Source organism: Platichthys flesus, chromosome 2 (genome assembly GCF_949316205.1).
Source record: "Platichthys flesus chromosome 2, fPlaFle2.1, whole genome shotgun sequence".
In the NCBI taxonomy this organism is placed as follows: domain Eukaryota; kingdom Metazoa; phylum Chordata; class Actinopteri; order Pleuronectiformes; family Pleuronectidae; genus Platichthys; species Platichthys flesus.
Genome location: NC_084946.1, coordinates 28,238,510 through 28,251,075, shown reverse-complemented (window position 1 = coordinate 28,251,075; position 12,566 = coordinate 28,238,510). Strand labels below are relative to the sequence as shown.

The following is a 12,566-nucleotide window of genomic DNA, read 5'->3' as shown; positions in this document are numbered from 1 at the left end:
GCAGATTTTAACTCAATGTAACCTCGAGCTTTCAGCGACGTTCAAACATTCAGACCGCTCTGTCCAGACATGTTCCTCAAACTGAAGGGCTCTGCACGTCACAAATCATTTGCTGCCAGTTCTCAGGTAAGATGATCACGTCACGTGCACCTGCAGCCCCCTGCTGCTCCACCCACACACAATCAAGGAAGCTGTGTTTCATCAGTTTGACTCTAAAGTTACAGAACAGACTTAATATCATTAAAAGCTGAGCCTTTTATCCACTTTAGCCTTTTACTATCTAGGACTTTCCTGACACCGGAGCTGCAGAACATCCAAACACACTTTACTGCTGTAACACTTCACCTGACTTCATGCAGGGGTTTTGTGGAAATGCAACTTGATTCACATCCTGTCGTCTTCTGCTGAAGTACGGCCGATGATGCAATGCTGGTTAAAAATGTCTCATCACGACCCTCATCTTCATCAGCACAGATGTTTTCAGCTCCCACTTCTCCCTCTGAAACCCCCCAGTTCACAAACCTTATTTCACTTCATTAAAACCCAACGATGATCGATGATGAGGTTGTTTCTCCACATCGGGCAGATTTGTTTTAAAATGCTTAACAAAATACGTGATTGTGTAACTAAATTCATTGAAAAACATATTGTACACACAACTTTTGTAAATCTGATGGTTCCTGCTCAAATGATTATTATGGAATTTAATTATTTTTGTGTTTATGTTTCATTTTAAGCTACATTGAACTCATGCACATCTTTTAAATGATTATAGCAGTTTTTAACCTCTTATTTTGTTGCATTATAAATTTGTTCTCTTTCACGACTTGTTTCCTGTGTTGTCACTGCTGAGAGGAAGATTAAGACATCATTGTGATTGAGACAAAAAAGAGGAAGAGACGTGTCGATGAAAGGTTTTGAGATTCAGGAAACACTCTGACATCGAGCAGCTGTCGATACAAGCAGAGGAAACAGAAACAGATTAATGATCTGAAGGAATCAGAAGATGATTCATCTACTTGTCCTCGCTCTGGTCCTCACAGGTAAAAGTACACACACACACACACTAATATACAGCACACACATACACACACACATACTCTAATATGTGATGACATATTACCCTGTTTCCTCGAAATACACATTCATCAGCTCATTTAGTTTAAGATAATTACTTCATGTTAATGTTCTCTGCTGAATGATATGAGTTTTATAACATGTCATTAACTGCACTGAAGAGTTTTACTGTAAAATATAAAACACAATAAATATAAAAACATGATGAGGATGGGAAACATTCCACTTATGAGCAGGTAGAGATGTTTTGTGTGTTTATTTTCATGATTGTAAAAAAAAAATTTGCATCCGAAATATGGATATTTAAACTTAAATTGAAGTCAAAACTATTGTCATTTATTTCCTGAATATTAAAGACCCCTGGTGGCAGGAAGCTGGCAGAGCACACGACAACACCCAGTTTAAAGTGTGAGACCAATTATATGAATGACTCACAAATACTTTGACACTGTAGATGTTTACTGTTTTATTCTATAACATCAAGAGAACCCCCCCCCCCACTCTCATTAAACAATTATCCGGAAATTGTTGAATATTTCTCATTACAAAAATACTCAGTAATATTCTTGATAATCTCTCTGTTTATTTACTGTTTCCTTTCTTTGAATCGTTCACAACAGGCTGTGAGGCTGAAATCAAGGCGTGTACGGGAGGATGGTTTGAACTCACCTGCGAATACAAAATTGGAACATATCAAACCATCGACGTTGAGATTCCCAAAAGAAAAAACGTAAAAAGCATTAAAGTGAACACACAGGAACAGGATGAGAATGTTTTCTTACACCATGATGGAGAAAAAAAACTCCTCAGGGTGAAGGTCACATCACTGACATCTGATGATTCTGGGGTTTACAAGTGTAAGATTCAAGAAAAAACAACCGAAGTGAAGCTGGAAGTGAAGAACGGTAAGAAAATGATTCATCTCATCAGCGACTCTCTTGTTCTTCGTCAAAGTACTTTACAAATATAAAAGTCAACAATTATAAAGATAGAGTTACTATCATTATCTTTTATTAAGAGTTAGTTAAACATTATACTATTCTTAAAATATTCTATGATATTTCCAAATTATGTATTTGCTTTGCTGTGATGATGAGTAATACCCAAAGATCTGTTAGGATCATAGACTGTGAACAAGATCGCCCCCTGGTGGCGGCAGTGTGGGTCACTAACCCCGCCTCCTACATGTTAGAAAATGGGTAAAGGATCAAACTGTGAATATTTAAGAACACGTCAGATGTAAAGATGGTTTCTGTGATTTGAGGTCGTTCTTATTACACAGATGTTTGTCACTTCTGCACAGACGTTGTCCATCTTTATTTAATCAACTGTATAAACTCAGTGCGGTGCTTTTCAGCAGATCATAGCTTCATTATATTTTATTCTATTGTTATTACACATTTCTATCTACTTGTCTTATTTGTCTTTATTTCTTTCATTCTACTCTTTTTAATCTTTTACTTGTTTCTTGAACATAAATTGATTTCTCTTAACTTTGTGGTTTTTAATGTCGACCTCTGTGTATGATCCAGAAAACAAATAAAACCTTGGCTTTCTCAAACACTGACGTATCTTCCCAGATTCAGTAGCTTTCTATTTCAAGTCCTCTTCAACGTACAGTAGCTGACAAAATTAGAAAAATAAAGGTAAAGTCCTGATATGGTTTATGCATCTGAAACCTTTTCATTTCTCTTTTACCTGCAGGCGACTGCCAGGAACCGCTTCTTCAAACTGTTAAAGCAACGGATGAAACCACCATAACATGCAACTACCCCAAGAACAGACAAGGGTTTTTTTTCTGCAAAGAGAACGGTTCTGACTGCCTGGACGTCTTTCCAACACATCGTACTCCATGGTCAGAGGGAAGGTTCAGGCTGACGGAAATCAAAAGTGGTTTCAGCGTGTCCATCAGCGACGTGTCCTCACAGGATGGTGGCGTCTACTGGTGTGGACACAAATCAGCTCATAGAAGCTACAGCATTTCACTCAGAAAAATAGAGCTGGATGTTAAAAGTGAGTCATTACCATCTGCACCTTCTGATTTTTATTCATATGTTAAGATATGACTAAATTACAGGGTTTTTCCTGCCTCCTCCATGTTAGCAGATGAGACACGGCCCACAGTGGACGTTAATAATGTGTTTATCAAAGATGGTTTCTGTAATCTATCTCTATGATGTTTGTTCAAGTGTTTCTGATCAATTTGGTTTTATTTAGTTATTTAATGATGTAGAAATAGGCCGAGGCATCATGATTGACAGCTGAGACTGACTGACCACAGCTTCATCAACCAATCACAACCGCACAGACTCCTAAGGACATAAAATACCAAGATGGCCGCGACCGTGTCTGAGATATTCTGGTTTGATTTCTGGATGGTGGGAGGAGGTGGTGACCCGTCATCCATCTTTAGCTAAAATATAAACAGTCTATGATCTGGATACTTCTACCTCGATGTTCGTCCATCACAGCACTTGTCCTCTGAGGGTTCCACGGGGCTGGAGCCAAACCCAGCTTGACTCCAGATACGAGAGTAATCTGGAAGTTGCGATCTTCGCACAGGCTCAAGTGGCAAAGAACGATCCAGTACCGCGAGAAACAACGACCAGATCCTCTGATTCAGACACTCCAACTGCCTGTGCATGTTTAATCATTTTGAATTTAATCTGTTTCATCTAGTTTCAGAGCCTCCACCAGCAACAACACCCTCCGTCCATGAAACTACTGCATCTGCTAAGCCTCAGGGTGAGGAAGGAAACTTTGGTTTTAAAAACATCCAAAACACATGAAAACGTCCATTAAATTCAATGACACTGATGATTCTGGACGAATGTTGTCGGTGACGGTCGTTCTGTTGTTGTGTGGCTTTGATTGGCAGGTGGCTCTTTGTTACTGGTTATCATTGCAATTGTTGCAGTGGTGTGTGCAGCCGCGCTGGTGCTTCTGGTCGTCTTGTTCAAACGTAAGAGATTTCTCACTCTGCAGAACATGAGTCACTCACAAGTTGCCTCAAGTTGTGATGATGGAAATGTTTCCAGGGGACCCCAAAAAAGTGATGCACCTGCTCTAGTTCAAAACTCTGTCAAATGATTCAATATATAACTATTTATAATATGTTTTTTGGGTCCAAACGTTTCCATTGTTTTTCTATTCTCACGTCTTCTTGATTTGACAGAGCCAACACATTGTTTTCATTATTTCTTCTGTTTCTTACATTTTCTCATTTGTCTCTCCCAGGATGTGAGGGATCAAAAAACACAACTCAGGACGAGGTAAATACTCATTGTGCGTGTGTGTGTGTGTGTGTGTGTGTGTGTGTGTGTGTTTGTGTGTGTTTGTGTGTGTGTGTTTGTGTGTGGTGAAGTGTCATGCTGCAGCTGAACCCACCTCACCTTTTTTTTTTCGGAGCAGCTGAGATGATCATTTCTCTTTAAGAACTTTAGTTTGAGTTGATGCTTATTGTCAGGTTGTAAATAACTTGTGTGTTTTTCATCCCGGCAGGACCACAGCTATGAAGAGATAGAACTGCGCCCCCACAGGCCAGGATCAGGAACTGCACCAAAAACCCTGTACGTCACTGCCAACTTCCCCACAAACGTTTCTGCCTCCCATTACTCCAACATCCTGTTTGAGAAAAGCTCTGGTGAAGTTAGTGATAACACATATTCCACTGTAGGGGGAAGTGTCCTGTGTCCCACCTACTTTACTGTCAATCATCCTTCCAGCTTCACTGACAAGACTCTTTATTCTACAGTCACGTTCTCCGTCAAGTCCTCACAGGAGCTTTAAAAACACAAACCTGGCTCAGACGTCAGAAAGAAACAAGAATATATCCAATATTTTGTCAAAACCTTTGTATAATTAGCAGCTAATGAATCTATTGAACTGTGTTTGTGTTATTATCATCTGTTCTCTTCGGAAAAATATGAAGAATTTGAGGAAAAACTATGAAAACGTTAATCATAACATGGAATCAGTATTTTTGAAAAGACCATATTATATCCTTTGTGTGTATATATATTAATATAAAGTGTTTATCGTCATGTTTTACCAGATACCCTTAAAAACATACTTGATATATTATATTGTATTGTCAAGTGGTGAAGTGTATTTTTGTATCATAGAAGTACATTTTCAGTTTTGGACAAATCGAAAGTCTCACCCCTGTCTGCTCCCTCTGACCTCGAAGATAGAGAGGATCCAGATGCTGGTGCTCTAAACATTTGAATATCTTTCATGTTTCTGTCGGCAGCAGAAGTCTCCTGAATCACTTCCTTAATTTTTCATCTTTTCTCTCATAACTGATTTTTTGAGCCACCGGAAAAAACTGTAATGAGATATTTCTTGACCTTTTGTGCCTGAAGTCTCTGACTGAACGTGTTAATATTTGATCATCTGTGATTGAAGAAATCACCCCGTCATGTCTCCCTGCTGTGGCTCCTCACGCCACAATTACATGGTGCCAGCTGTGTGTTGAGTTGGTTTAATTTGAAAATTCTAATAACACATGTTACCCAGAGAAATGACGTAGAAATATGAGCAACAGGAGCAAACATCTCATCTGTGAAGCATTTCTATGTGAAGACTTTCCTGAAACAGGAGCTGCAGCACCTCCACAGACACTTTACTGCTGCAATACTTCACCTTGACTTCATGGTTTTGTGCAACAGGCAGGAAATGCAACTTGATTCACATCCTGTCATCTTCTGCTGAAGTACGGCCGATGATGCAATGCTGGTTAAAAATGTCTCATCACGACCCTCATCTTCATCAGCACAGATGTTTTCAGCTCCCACTTCTCCCTCTGAAACCCCCCAGTTCACAAACCTTATTTCACTTCATTAAAACCCAACGATGATCAATGATGAGGTTGTTTCTCCGCATCTGGCACAAAGTCAGTTTTTTTTTCATTTGTCAATTATTTTAGGATGAACGCCACATTTGTTCTAATATGCCTAACCAAAGACATGATTGTGTAACTTAATTCATAGAATAACATATTGTACACACAACTTTTATAAATCTGATGGTTGTTGCTCCAATGATTATTATGGAATTTAATTATTGTTGTGTTTAATGTTTCATTTGAAGCAACAATGAACTCATGCACATCTTTTAAATGATTATAGCAGTTTTTTTAGTATGTTTATTGAGCATCAACAATACAAAATGAGGACACAAAAGAGATACTATTCAATGCTCACATTTTTCTAAATTTTTACAATTTACAGTACCCCCCTCCTCCCACACACCCACCCACACCTCCTTCCCATGTAGAGGTCCCAACCCTACCTGTCTCTAGTTGAAGGGAAAGAAAAAAGAGAAACAGAAAAAAAATGTTTAAAAATAAAAAATAAAAACTAGAAACAAAAGAAAAAACACAGAGCGTAAACTAAAGAAATGCTAACATTTTGGGAATGTAAGTTTTAGTGGTACGTCAGCAGAACTCAGATATCTGACTCCTCAGGTGTAATAACTAATGAGTCTATAATGAACAACAAGGGGTTCCAGATTTTGTCAGATTTCCTCAGAGAGCCCTTGAGGGAAAACCTTAATCTCTCTAACTTTAAGTTGTGTAGAACTTCCTGAACCCATCGAGTGTGGGATGGGGGCAAGTTGTGCTTCCAGTTCAGCAAAATTAAGCGCCTAGCCAACAGAGTGCAAAAGGCCATAGAATGTCCTGCCTCAGCCATCAAGATGTTGTTGTGTGGGATTCCAAAGAGGGCAGAGAGGGGATGGCGGTCGGCCACAAAATGGTAAGCATTTGAAGGGTGTCGAATATTTTGGACCAGAAGTCTGTAAGCTTTGGACATGACCAAACATGTGTATGAGATCGGCAGGGGACTGGTTGCATCTATTACAGTGTCAGCTACATTGGGATAGGATTTAGACTGTCTATGATTGGTGTAGTAAATCCTGTGTATGAGTTTACATTGAATCAGCCCATGTCAGGCACAGACAGAAGAGTTGTTTATTATTTCTTTGCACAGAAGCTACTAGTGTGGAGTATAGCAATTTCACCCATGAAATAAAACCTGAACCCTGACCAAACTTCTCCATCAGTTAATTCTAGCAGTTTTTAACCTCTGATTTAATATGAATTATTTTCTTATGTTCTTTTGTTGCATTATACATTTGTTCTCTTTCACGACTTGTTTCCTGTGTTGTCACGGCTGAGAGGAAGATTAAGACATCATTGTTATTGAGACAAAAAAGAGGAAAAGACGTGTCGATGAAAGGTTTTGAGATTCAGGAAACACTCTGACATCGAGCAGCTGTCGATACAAGCAGAGGAAACAGAAACAGATTAATGATCTGAAGGAATCAGAAGATGATTCATCTACTTGTCCTCGCTCTGGTCCTCACAGGTAACAGTACACACACACACTAATATACAGCACACACATACACACACACTAATATACAGCACACATATACACACACACACACTAATATGTGATGACATATTACCCTGTTTCCTCGAAATACACACACATCAGCTCATTTAGTTTAAGATAATTACTTCGTGTTAATGTTCTCTGCTGCATGATATGAGTTTTATAATATGTCATTAACTGCACTGAAGAGTTTTACTGTAAAATATAAAACACAATAAATATAAAAACACGATGAGGAGGGGACATATTCCACTGATGAGCAGGTAGAGATGTTTTCTGTGTTCCTTTTCATGATTGTAAAAATGGTTAATTATCCAAAATATGAATATTTGAACTGAAATTGAAGTAAAAACTCTTTTCATTTATTTCCCTAATATTAAAGACCCCTGGTGGCAGGAAGCTGGCAGTGCACAGGGCAACACCCAGTTTAAAGTGTGACACCAATCATATTAATGACTCACAAATACTTATTATAACAATAAATAAATACTTCACGTTTACTATTGTAATTAAACAAAGATTATTTGATTCTGACCATGTAGATGTTTACTGTTTTATTCTATAACATCAAGAGAAAAAACCCCACTGTTATTAAACAATTATCCTGAAATTGTTGAATATTTCTCATTACAAAAATACATACAAATTTATCTAGTAATATTCTTGATAATCTCTCTGTTTATTTACTGTTTCCTTTCTTTGAATTGTTCACAACAGGCTGTGAGGCTGAACATGAAATCAAGGCGTGTACGGGAGGATGGTTTGAACTCACCTGCGAATACAAAATTGGAACATATCAAACCATCGACGTCAAGATTCCAAGAGGAAATGTAAAAAGCACTAAAGTGAACACATGGGAACAGAATGAGAATGTTTTCTTATACCACGATACAGTAAAAAAACTCCTCAGGGTGAAGGTCACATCACTGACGTTTGCTGATTCTGGTTGTTACAAGTGTAAGAATAAGGAAAAAGTGAAGCTGGAAGTGAAGAACGGTAAGAAAATGATTCATCTCATCAGCGACTCTCTTGTTCTTCGTCAAAGTACTTTACAGATATAAAAGTCCATGATTATAAAGATAGAGTTACTGTCATTATCTTTCATTAAGAGTTAGTTAAACATTATGCATTTATTTTTTTACTTTAATTCCAGAAAATATTCTATGATATTTACATATTATGTATTTTACTTTGCTGTGATGATGAGTAATACCCAAAGATCTGTTAGGATCTTAGACTGTGATCAAGATCGCCCCCTGGTGGCGGCAGTGTGGGTCACTAACCCCGCCTCCTACATGTTAGAAAATGGGTAAAGGATCAAACTGTGAATATTTAAGATCAAGTCAGATGTAAAGATGGTTTCTGTGATTTGAAGTTGTTCTTATCACACAGATGTTTGTCACTTCTGCACAGACGTTGTCCATCTTTATTTAATCAACTGTATAAACTCAGTCCGGCCTTTTTCAGCAGATCATAGCTTCATTATATTTTATTCTATTGTTATTACACATTTCTATCTACTTGTCTTATTGTCTTTATTTCTTTCATTCTACTCTTTTTAATCTTTTACTTGTTTCTTGAACATAAATTGATTTCTCCTAACTTTGTGGTTCTTAATGTCGACCTCTGTGTATGAAACAAATAAAACCTTGGCTTTCTCAAACACTGACGTATCTTCCCAGATTCAGTAGCTTTCTATTTCAAGTCCTCTTTAACGTACAGTAGCTGACAAAGTTAGGAAAATAAAGGTCAAGTCCTGATATGGTTTATTCATCTGAAACCTTTTACGTTTCTCTTTTACCTGCAGGCGACTGCCAGGGACCGCTTCATCAAACTGTTAAAGCAACGGATAAAACCACCGTAACATGCAACTACCCCAAGAACAGACAAGGGTTTTTTTTCTGCAAAGAGAACGGTTCTGACTGCAGGGACGTCTTTCCAACACATCTTACTCCATGGTCAGAGGGAAGGTTCAGGCTGACGGAAATCAAAAGTGGTTTCAACGTGTCCATCAGCGTCGTGTCCTCACAGGATGGTGGCGTCTACTGGTGTGGACACAAATCAGCTCATAGAAGTTACAGCATTTCACTCAGAAAAATAAAGCTGGAGGTTAAAAGTGAGTCATAACCTTCTGCAGCCTCTGATGTTTGTTCATATGTTAAGATATGACTAAATCACAGTTTTTTTCCTGCCTCCTCCATGTTAGCAGATGAGACACGGCCCAAACGACTCACAGTGGACGTTAAGAATGTGTTTATCAAAGATGGTTTCTGTCATTTCAGGTCGTTCTTATCGCTCTGATGTTTGTTCAAGTGTTTTCTGATCACTTTTGTTTTATTAAGTTATTTGATGATGTAGAAATAGGCAGAGACGTCATGATTGACAGCTGAGACTGACTCCTGATTGGTCCAGAGCATTTCTAAAGTGGGACCTTGCGACCACAGCTTCATCAACCAATCACAACCGCACAGACTCCTTAGGACATAAAATACCAAGATGACCAAGACCATGTCCAAACCCAGCTGGACTCCAGATACGAGAGTAATCTGGAAGTTGCGATCTTCGCACAGGCTCAAGTGGCAAAGAACGATCCAGTACCGCGAGAAACAACGACCTGATCCTCTGAATCAGACGCTCCACTTGCCTGTGAGGCCAAGTGCATATTTAATCATTTTGAATTTAATCTGTTTCATCTAGTTTCAGAGCCTCCACCAGCAACAACACCCTCCGACCATGAAACTACAGCATCTTCTACTTCCTCAGTCCAGACAGCCACTGCATCTGCCAAGCCTCAGGGTGAGGAAGGAAACTTTGGTTTTTAAAAACATCCAAAACACATGAAAACGTCCATTAAATTCAATGACACTGATGATTCTGGACGAATGTTGTCGGTGACGGTCGTTCTGTTGTTGTGTGGCTTTGATTGGCAGGTGGCTCTTTGTTACTGGTTATCATTGCAATTGTTGCAGTGGTGTGTGCAGCCGCGCTGGTACTTCTGGTCGTCTTGTTCAAACGTAAGAGATTTCTCACTCTGCAGAACATGAGTCACTCACAAGTTGCCTCAAGTTGTGATGATGGAAATGTTTCCAGGGGACCCCAAAAAAGTGATGCACCTGCTCTAGTTCAATACTCTGTCAAATTACTCAATATATAACTATTTATAATATATGTTATGGGTCCAAATATTTCCGTTGTTTTTCTATTCACACGTCTTCTTGTTTTGTAGTGTGTCCTAAAGCTAACCGAGGATATGAGGGATCAAAAAACACAACCCAGAACGAGGTAAATACTCAGTGTGCTTGTGTGTTAGTGTGTGTGTGTGTGTGTGTGTGTGTTTGTGTGTGTGTGTGTGTAATCAATTACAATTGGAATCTTCTTCCATGCCTGATATCAGAAGCCCTCGTGTGCTGAACCATGAATCAATTTAAAAGTTCATTGTGTAGATTGTAGTGACTTCTAGTGGTGAAGTGTCATGTGGCAGCCGAGCACCCCTCGACTAAAAACAGAAAGTTTGTTTTTCGGAGCAGCTGAGATGATCATTCTCTTTACAAACTTTAGTTTGAGTTGATGTTTATTGTCAGGTTGTAAATAACGTCTGTGCTTTTCATCCCGGCAGGACCACAGCTATGCAGAGATAGAAGAGCGCCCCCATAGGCCAGGATCAGGAACTGCACCAAAAACCCTGTACGTCACTGCCAACTTCCCCACAAACGTTTCTGCCTCCCATTACTCCAACATCCTGTTTGAGAAAAGCTCTGGTGAAGTTAGTGATGACACATATTCCACTGTAGGGGGCAGTGTCCCGTGTCCCAGCTACTCTACTGTCAATCATCCTTCCAGCTTCACTGAAAAACCTCCTGATTCATTACATTACATTACATTACATGCTATTTAGCAGACGCTTTTATCCAAAGCGACTTACATTTTTAGAACACTCATCATTTTATGAGGGGCCATCTAGGGGTTCAGTATCTTGCCAAGGACACTTAGGCATGCAGATGGGATAGAGTGGGATTCGAACCGGCAACCTTCTTGTTGCAGAGCACCCGCTCTATCCCCTAGGCCACGCTCTCCCCTTATAGCACTTTTCTAGTCTTGATGACCGATCAAGGCGCTTTACAGTACAGTTTTACATTCACCCATTCACACACACATTCATACAGTGCATCTAATCACAGCACTTTGTTATTCTATGGGGGACCATTCAGGGTTCAGCATCTTGCCCAAGGACACTTCGGCATGCAGATGGGTCAGACTGGGGATTGAACCGCTGACCTTCAGGTTGGAGGACGACCACTCTACCACTCAGCCACAGCCGCCCCTGATTCAACCGTCAACTTCTCCGTCAAGTCCTCACAGGGGCTTTAAAAACACAAACCTGGCTCAGACGTCAGAAAGAAACAGGAATATATCCAATATTTTGTCAAAACATTTGTAAGATTAGCAGCTAATGAATCTATTGTACTGTGTTTGTGTTATTATCATCTGTTCCCTTTGGAAAATTATGAAGAATTTGAGGAAAAACTATGAAAACGTTAATTATAACATGTAATCAGTATTTTTGAAAAGACCATATTATATCCTTTGTGTGTATATATATTAATATAAATTGTTTATCGTCATGTTTCACCAGATACCCTAAGAAACATACTTGATATATTGTATTAATATCAAGGGGTGAAGTGTATTTTTGTAACATAGATTTAAATTTTCAGTTTTGTCTCAGAATTCACGATCCACCGGAAAAAAATGTAATTAGACATTTCTTGACCTTTGGCCTCTGACGTGTTAATATTTGATCATCTGTGATTGAAGAAGTCACCCTGTCATGTGTCCCTGCTGTGGCTCCTCACGCCACATAACACACCATAACACACAATAACATGGTGCCAGCGTGAGTTTTGACAGAAAGTGGAAGAAGATATCCAGCACAGCTGTTCAAACACTGAACACACAAAAAAACAAGTTCAGAGACCCTGAAGAAAAAAAACATTTCAACATCAGAACCCAGATGAGCACATGAGGAGTTCGGCTCTGCTCCTCCTCTCGCTGATCACAGGGAACAACGTCACTGCTGATTCTATTAATAAC

The 12,566-nt window shown here is 39.2% G+C and overlaps 2 protein-coding genes across 3 annotated transcripts; both read left to right on the top strand.

Annotated features, from left to right (window-relative positions):
- Positions 1-933: 933 nt before the first annotated feature.
- Positions 934-7,092, top strand: LOC133972903 (uncharacterized). Its single transcript, XM_062410521.1, has 7 exons — positions 934-1,043; positions 1,698-1,982; positions 2,782-3,090; positions 3,757-3,822; positions 3,956-4,039; positions 4,315-4,349; positions 4,579-7,092. The coding sequence occupies exons 1-7, from the start codon at positions 1,007-1,009 to the stop codon at positions 4,864-4,866; spliced, it is 1,104 nt and encodes a 367-aa protein (XP_062266505.1). The 5' UTR covers positions 934-1,006; the 3' UTR covers positions 4,867-7,092.
- A 230-nt stretch (positions 7,093-7,322) lies between these two features.
- On the top strand, positions 7,323-12,516 carry LOC133972887 (uncharacterized). 2 transcript variants are annotated; one of them, XM_062410511.1, is made up of 8 exons: positions 7,323-7,445; positions 8,193-8,471; positions 9,283-9,591; positions 10,173-10,271; positions 10,406-10,489; positions 10,702-10,757; positions 11,092-11,159; positions 11,684-12,516. In XM_062410511.1, exons 1-8 carry the CDS (start codon positions 7,409-7,411, stop codon positions 11,739-11,741), a joined length of 990 nt encoding a protein of 329 aa, XP_062266495.1. In that variant the 5' UTR covers positions 7,323-7,408; the 3' UTR covers positions 11,742-12,516. The 2 variants fall into 2 exon arrangements, with proteins under 2 accessions (XP_062266495.1, XP_062266487.1); XM_062410503.1 differs by having other exon boundaries at positions 11,092-12,516.
- Positions 12,517-12,566: the final 50 nt, after the last annotated feature.

Coding starts and splice junctions, on each gene's coding strand:
- LOC133972903 (XM_062410521.1), top strand. CDS start 1,007: ATGATTCATCTACTTGTCCTCGCTCTGGTCCTCACAG. Junction 1,044..1,697: donor CCTCGCTCTGGTCCTCACAG/GTAAAAGTACAC, acceptor CGTTCACAACAG/GCTGTGAGGCTGAAATCAAG. Junction 3,823..3,955: donor TGCATCTGCTAAGCCTCAGG/GTGAGGAAGGAA, acceptor TTTGATTGGCAG/GTGGCTCTTTGTTACTGGTT.
- LOC133972887 (XM_062410503.1), top strand. CDS start 7,409: ATGATTCATCTACTTGTCCTCGCTCTGGTCCTCACAG. Junction 8,472..9,282: donor GAAGCTGGAAGTGAAGAACG/GTAAGAAAATGA, acceptor TTTTACCTGCAG/GCGACTGCCAGGGACCGCTT. Junction 10,272..10,405: donor TGCATCTGCCAAGCCTCAGG/GTGAGGAAGGAA, acceptor TTTGATTGGCAG/GTGGCTCTTTGTTACTGGTT.